Source organism: Phalaenopsis equestris, unplaced genomic scaffold, assembly GCF_001263595.1.
Source record: "Phalaenopsis equestris unplaced genomic scaffold, ASM126359v1 Scaffold210567, whole genome shotgun sequence".
Classification (NCBI taxonomy): Eukaryota; Viridiplantae; Streptophyta; class Magnoliopsida; order Asparagales; family Orchidaceae; genus Phalaenopsis; species Phalaenopsis equestris.
Window position 1 is genome coordinate 432,493 of NW_018229645.1, and position 8,147 is coordinate 440,639.

The 8,147-nt window shown below is 30.6% G+C and overlaps 1 protein-coding gene across 1 annotated transcript; it reads right to left on the reverse strand.

Annotated features, from left to right (window-relative positions):
• Positions 1-2,244: 2,244 nt before the first annotated feature.
• On the reverse strand, positions 2,245-7,887 carry LOC110036763 (heat stress transcription factor B-1-like). Its single transcript, XM_020741290.1, has 2 exons — positions 7,025-7,887; positions 2,245-2,874 (listed from the first exon to the last, which is right to left on the reverse strand). Exons 1-2 carry the CDS (start codon positions 7,265-7,267, stop codon positions 2,290-2,292), a joined length of 828 nt encoding a protein of 275 aa, XP_020596949.1. The 5' UTR covers positions 7,268-7,887; the 3' UTR covers positions 2,245-2,289.
• Positions 7,888-8,147: the final 260 nt, after the last annotated feature.

The following is an 8,147-nucleotide window of genomic DNA, read 5'->3' on the forward strand; positions in this document are numbered from 1 at the left end:
TTAATAATTGGGCAATTACTATAACCATTAAGCAACTCTCAATGGCAAACCTCATTCTCAACTCCAATCATAGATTCTACCATTAACTGCACTTGGCAGGACAAGCATGTTATATTCAGTAGAGAGATTTGCAACTTCCTTTATTTTGAATCCCCTGTTTTGTCCTGGTGCAGATCTATATTGTTTAAAGGATATTCTCTCAATTTTTTAACTTTCACTTGGAAAATTTTTAAAAATAAACTTTTGAATATTGATGTATTGATATCTAAATTTTGTAACTTACAAAACATTTGCATCCTATGTAAAGATAGTCATGAAACACATGTTTAACTATTTTTTGCTACCCTGTCTCCTTTCAATTGCTAAAGTTATCCTCTTCTCTTGGCTTTGCACTTCATATGGGGTGTAGCTTTTAGCAGTATTTCTCACTTACATACTATTTAAATTACAATATTTCCAAGAATTTATCTTTTTGACATAAAAGTTACTTTTCTTTATGTTTGGTTGGAAAAAAATGCTTCCACTTTCATAAAATTTATCTTTAAAGAGAAGACTATGTTGAATCACATTTCTAGCTTTCATGCTAATTCCTTATTATTGTATTGTTGTTGTTTTTATTTATAATATATGCAATATCTGGTTTCGGCTAATGTTCTCGCACATTTGGGAAATTCAACCGAGTGAAATCTTGCAATCTGGATGGAATTTCTAACACTACGCTCTCATTTCTAAGATTTATTGTGCATATCTTTCCTTTATTTTGATGGATTTGTCTGTTAGTTGGCCGGATTATGTTATGATATACTATGAATAATTCTTGTTGTGAATTCTTTTCCTTTCTGTTTATGGATTCGCGTCTTTTGCTTACTAGCTTATTTCCATTATCATATTTCTCCTTTCTGGGTGGTCCTGGTTGCCATATTTTTTATTTGGATAAAATTAATGCTCTTGGTTATTTGCTGTTAAAATGTTTTGTTCCTCTTGGCAATGTTATTTGGACTGCCTACGAATGTTGGATTTTGGAACTGGAAGTCTATTGGGCATTTTCATTTCATGGTTGGAAGTTCTGATTTTATTTTCACTCTTTGCATTTTGGAGAACAATGATGTGATATACTGCAATAGTTATGTGCTCAACCTACCAACGTACAAAAAAAGATGCTTGGATATCTTTGTTTGTTTTCTTCTCTCAGGTATGTTTTCTAAGCTGAAAAGTTATATCTTGGTCTTATGCCCTCTACTTGTTGGTGCTCTATTTTTCGAATATTAGGTATTTAGCTAAACGTAGCTTTTCATAGTAAATATATCATCTTTTTGCTTTCCTAAGGTATATCTTTTTTGTTTTCTCAGTTTTTACTCTACGACTCATATTTTCTTTTGTTAAAAAGTCTTGATCCTTTCCTTGTTCTTTTTTATTTTTACAATTAAATTTCCTTTCCTTGTTATTTTTTATTTTTATAATTAAATTTTGTTGGCAGTGGCCCTAATTACCCAAAAAAAATTTATAAATCCTTGCGTACAGAGTTAGACTCGAACAAAACAATAAATCCAACCGAAAATTCAAGTCGTTGCCCGCTTAAACAAGCCTTTCTGTACTAATCGCATAAAATAAGAATACAGAGAAGAAATCCCCCATCTTGATTTTCTTTCCCGCATTCACCCTAATATCCTGATCAACTTCATTTTTTCTATACAACAACAAAATATCATATTGACAATGGAGGAATCATCATTCAAACTGCAGTGAAATTAATTCCAAGAGTTGGAAAATTGAGATTATTTCTAATTGCAGTGATAATTGTATTTTAGCATTTATCACTATGAGGTCTATCTTTTATATAAATATATATTCATTTTTTTTTTTGCTGTCCAAAAGGGCACATCCAGGAAAAATAATTATATCAGACCTCCTCCATTCGAATATGCTTTCTCTATATTAAACATAGGATATGATAAGAAAATAAAAAAATTCTGATAAAAATATAAAAAGCAGAATAAAAGCCCTGCTTCTATTTTTATATATATATTTTTTTGTTTTCTTTATCTGCAAACTTATAGAAAAAAATTAAATCAGGATAACTTCAATCAAATTTAATTAGTATAAAAACTACATTTAATTTATTTTAGTGTAATACAAAACTTACTTAAATTAATGTGTATCACACAACCTTCAAAATAAATTAAATCATTATAATTTTTATATTAGTTAAATTTAAATTAGAATATCTGATTTAATTTTCTCTTTTATATCTGCGAGGAGGTTCTGATACAAAAATTTCCCATATTAAGACTAGCTTAAGTGGCTCAAGTCGCTACCTCTGCCCACCGGAATCCTTCCGCCGGTGACTTCGCAACGTCGCCTCTTTCTAGATCTCTGAACCTTACCACAACTATCATTAACCTCGAGAAGAACGCCAAATAGCTTCAAAGATGCTTCTTTTTTCCCTTCAACTTCTTCCTCTTCTTCGCTCACTACTTCTTCCCCTGCCTCAGCGTCAATAGCCCTATTCATTAGAAGCCCAAGGTCTAGCTGGGCGACATCGACGTACTTGGACAGAAAGCACAGGAGCTCGTCGCAATGCCGCTTGGCCCGCCCAAGCTCTGAGTTCAGGATTTTGTTCTGTTTCCGAAGCTTCTCGTTTTCGCTGGAGAGGTTCAGAAGGTGTAGAGGCGGCGGTGGCGGCGTCGAGGACGAGGAGGTGGAGGAAGAGACGTGCTGGATCTCGGCGGAGAACTGACCGGATGTAGAAGATGGAAGCGGGTGTCTGAGGGATGAGGTTTTTCGACGCCGGATGAAGGAGAGGAGCGTTTGCTCTCCTCGCCGGAAGTTTTCGTTGGCGAACTCCCATCGGTCCGCCACCACCTTGCGGAAACCCTGCTTTCATCAAGCACCGGGCCTGCCATCAGTCGCTGGCTTTTTACGAAGAATATAACAAAATCTTAAGAGAGGCCTTATCATATAATTTTTTATTTTTTTTATTTTTTTGTTAAATTTACTTACAATTCTTATGTATGTGCATATCATATACCTAAATTTTCATATTTATATACATATATTGTACTTTGGTTCTTGTATTTTGCTTTTAAAAGAAGATAATAATTCTATTTTTAAGGTAATATTAAAAATTTAAATGGTATATGTGTAAATATGAAAGTTTGGTTGCGCAATAAATAAATACAAAAGAGTTTTGTGATATGCATGTAAATGCGCTATATTTTAACAGATAATCGTATTAATATATTAAAGAAATTTACAGATAGACCACACCATTGATATGAATTTACATAGATTTATTATTTTTAGTATAGTTTCTTTTATGATTTAAAAAAATGATGATCTATGATCTATAAAATACTGATTGAGAATATTGTAAAGAAGAATTCTAAGAGAAAGATAAACAATTAGTGAAGGTAAAGTAGGCATGGTGGGCCTTGGGTTGCCCATCGAGAGAGAGGAGTTCATCAGTGGTAGGTGAAGGGCTGTCTGACATGATAATTGATAACGAGTAATGAAAAATTTATGTTTTAATAACATAAAATATACTTACAAAATATTAATATAATAATTTATCTGAACTTTTAAGATTGAAAAATTAAAGTGTTGTCATACAAACTATACAATTCAATCATACTTTTTTTTTATTAATCTACTTAAATTTGATCTTATGACTATTTATTTATACAACATATTATCAAATCTTATGACTATTTTATTTATACGACATGTTATCAGAAATTATTTTTAATCAAAAATATTTTCCATCATATGTAAATAATAATCGCACTCTTGAAGAAATGTGATTAAAATTTTTAAAATCATCTCAAAAAATGAAATTAAAAAAATCTTTCAAAAAATTTTATTATTTATAACATAGCCATAGTTATTTGATTTTAAAAATGATCATAACTCAATAGTAATTGATTTTAAACGAAATTTGTAAAAAGTATTATTATGATAAATTATTAAATTTTTGTGTTCATCAATTATTTATGTTATGTATTTATCTTAAATTAAAATTAAAAACAATAAATCAATCTAATCCAAATGTTAATCAATTATCATGTCACACCTTTTCGTTGGTTGATCACAAGAAAAACAAAAGATTAAATGGAATTCATCAATTTTATTTTTTTATTTTGCATATGGATGAATTTTTAAAAGATAAGTTTTTTTTTTTCTTTCCATTTCGTTTATGTTTAAGAAATGAATATTTATAATTTTTTTTTCATATATTTCTTTGATTTAAAATCTATATTATCTTCTGATTACATTCAAATAAATAATGTAATTTAATAAATTAATTACTTCTAAATCATATTTATTTCTAGAAATTAAACAGACCGGAAAAAAAAAAAACCATTGTCAGCCCAATTTCTTCTGTAGATACCAACTTGAATATTATAACAATAGGACGAATAAACTAATAGCAGTGTGAACTCAATCCATCCCAGTTAGCCAATATTATATAAGGAAAAGTTACTACCAATCAACTAAAACAAATCAAAGGTCAAAGTTGTAGGCATTGCAAACTTGTCTACCAATCAAAGGTCAAAGTTGTTGGCATTCCAAATTTGCCTACCCTGCGGAACTAATAATATTGTATGCCGACTAAAATAATAATTATAATATAACAATTATAAAATAGAAAACATGTGATAAGAAAATAATACATAACTAAAAATACAGCTCTCTCTCTCTCTCTGTCTCTCTCAAACAAATAGAAAAGAAAATTTGGTGCTTCACCGAATTCAAAGTCATTGCTTATGTGATACTTAATTGTTGTAGTGTGTGCTTTATTTGACTTATTCATTATCTACAAATTACTCGTTTCTGGTATATTTCTAATATACCTTAAGTTTGATTTATTTAAAAATATAAATATGATTTATATAGAAATAGTCAAATTAATCAAGCTGTTAGAACAATATTTATCGATCTATTTAAGAAAATTTTAGTTTATAATTTTAAGCCGCGGTTCTGCTAGCACATAGATTGGCAGTTTGGGGCAGCTTATTTAGTGCAGTGACGTTTTAAAAACACACCTGGCTTTTCCAAAAAAATAAAAATTTGTAATAACCATCCCACCTAGCTTATCAGTAAATTATTCAAAAAGCTACAGTTGCCCCAAACAAACCAAGATTCATAATTATTCAAGTTCTCAGGTTTGACGCATTTTATGGCCACTATTTGCAAATATTATCCAATATAACAAAAAACTAATTAAAAATTTGTATGCATGAGATAATTTCCTCCCAAAAAAAAAAAGTTCTTCAAAATTATTCTGTGATGATATTAAATTTAAATATAAAATTGTAGCTTATCAGTGAAATAAAGACATAATTTTAATAATATTCTTAGATTATTCTATCATCAATTGAATAAAAGAAATTTCCTTTGAAATGACTGGTTCTGGGGAATGAGGATTGTAATTGCATTTTGCAAGTGTTCATATTTTATTTAATAAGTTGGAGTTAAATAAATAACTTTGTGAAGAGATCTTGCATATATTGAATGACTTTAATTGATGAAATATACTAGGAGAGCTTCCAAATATCTAGACATTATTTTAATATTTTCAAATGTTTAATGATATTTAAATTACCATAAATTAAATAATTTGATAAAATTTTAATTTTAACTTATTAAAAACTAGTAAGAGAATAATTATTCCTATAAAAAAGAAGTAACATGCGTGATGGCTGCCAGATCTATTTAAGGAGAAGTATGTTAATGGCATGTTTTAATATTCTATAATAAAAATATAAATTAAATGAGCAAATAAAAATATTACTTTTTTAATGACATTATGTGTAATAATATACCGCACTTAAAATAAGAAAAAATCAATGTGTGTGTTGAAATTGAATTGGTGAGATTGAGAAACAAAACTTACCAACCACATATGATTTACACCCGATTTTACATATTTGAACTCAGAATGATGACTAATCATCCTATAAGAAACTTACATTAAATTTATAAATATTCAAGCTTGTACATGATTAAAATATTTAATTCAAATCTTAGTATAAAAATTAAAAATAAGTAGAAAACACAAGCATACTCTCTCAAAAATTCTGACAATGTTTTAAATTGCCGCTACGATATATATATATATATATATATATATATATAATTTAGTTTATGACAATCTATTAATACAATTATTTAATATTACTAAGTGTAATATAACAAAATTTCTATAATGGTTTATTTATAATTTCATAAATTTAATTTTATTATAAAGTAATTTATAGTAATAACTAAAAATTTAATTATATTGAACAGAGTTGACCAGTGATATATTAAATACATTTATTGTAAAACTAATCTCACTCTAATACGAATTGTACAAAAATCACGATTATTATTGTTCTCTTGGATAATTTATACAAATTTCGGTGCTCGATCAAGTCATGTGAGATAATATTTACTCGAGCTTAAAATTTATATTGTTCGTCACAGCCAAGCTTTCCCCACTTCTACAAGGACCACTAAATTTTCCACTTAAGATTTTATTTCGTAATTTCTTTAACCATTAGCTCCATAATTTGATCATTAAAATTAATAATCATAATTTTAACTACAAATCAGAGCATCTAAACGCATACAAAGGGATGGAAAAATTATTCCATACGGATGACGTACGCAGAGATCAGAGATACATGTGTCGTGCGATCTCCACCATTGATCAGAGCTTTTATCAATTTTTTTTCTTAAAAAAAATAGGTACAAAAAAAAAAGGGTACACCGAAATACAACTTTGATCTGATCAACGGTGGAGATAGGACGACACATGCATCTTTGTATATGCCATCCGTATGGAATACTTTTTCCCAAAGATGACGCCTCACCTAAGCAGAAAGGAAAAAGCAGCACATATAATTTGCATAGAAGATAAAAATTTTATTTAATATTTCATTAAAATTAAGTGATATTATTATTATTATTATTTTTTTTATTTTTAATATCTACTCAAGTTTATCTTCAGAGAGAGAAGAGAGGGAGAGAGAGGGGGTCTTACATATGTGTTAAGCTGACGAACGAAAGAGGAGAAATTGTTATGCTTGAAGTGAACTGGAAGCAGATCTCTTGCAAACTCGACCGGCTTCCACACAACAAAAGAGTTCCCTTTTTCACCCCACGATATAACCTCCTCCGTCTCTCCATCATCCACCATCTGATACGTCTTCATCAGAAACGGCGCCGGCGAACCCGCGCTCCTTCCCCCACCTTCCTTCTGCTTCCCTTTCGACACCATCACCATTCAAACCACCACCAAAACCCACCGAAAAACAATAAAAATCACTTTTTTACTTATCAAAGGCACGAGAATACAAGCAGAGCAGTCAAAAACTCCCAGCTCCAGCAGTAAAAGCCGAACAAGATCATAAGAATCCAATGGCAACACCCAGACCAAAGCTTCACGTCTAACACTCCACCGCCGAACCTCCCCTCTTCCATCAGCTGCAGTTGATTAACTTTGATAAAAATTCATCGGAGGCCGGCAAGGAGATGGATATCTGTGGCAGTCTAGATTTATTCAAGTTGTGGGGAGATGTGGGAAATGTGTAGAGATTAAGAGAAGAAGACGAGTCGTTTTCTTAATTGCTTTTTTTGTCTTCTCCGCTATCTTCTAGAGCTGGCGAAGAGTTCTTTGATTGAGAAGCTTCCTCGAGGGGCTGGCGGTGGGAGATCTAAGGAACCAAGCAAAAGCCGACGTGGCATGCATCTAGGCGCTCCATTCATTCCCAAATTGCGCTCTTTTGTCGCTGCCTTTTGGTCGCCATCGTGCTCGGATTCAAAAGCCACCGCGAATGGAAGAAGGCAAACCTGGTCACCGTCTTCCACCTACTTGGTTTCCCCTAAGTGCGCGTCACTATCGCATCCGGCTTTCTCTTATATTTTATTAATTTCAGTTACATATTTTTTTAAACTTTAGGAAAAATTTTGATTTTTCCCTAAAAAGAAATTAAATTTAATCCATCACAATTATTCGGATCCAGCCTTTCAAGTCGGATTTTATTGGTAATCATTTTAGAAAGTCAATTCATATGAGATTAGATTTCGATTATGTTGATATATTTAAAACATACATAAGTCACCTACATTCACAAAAACAGTCACTTTTTTAATATATATATATA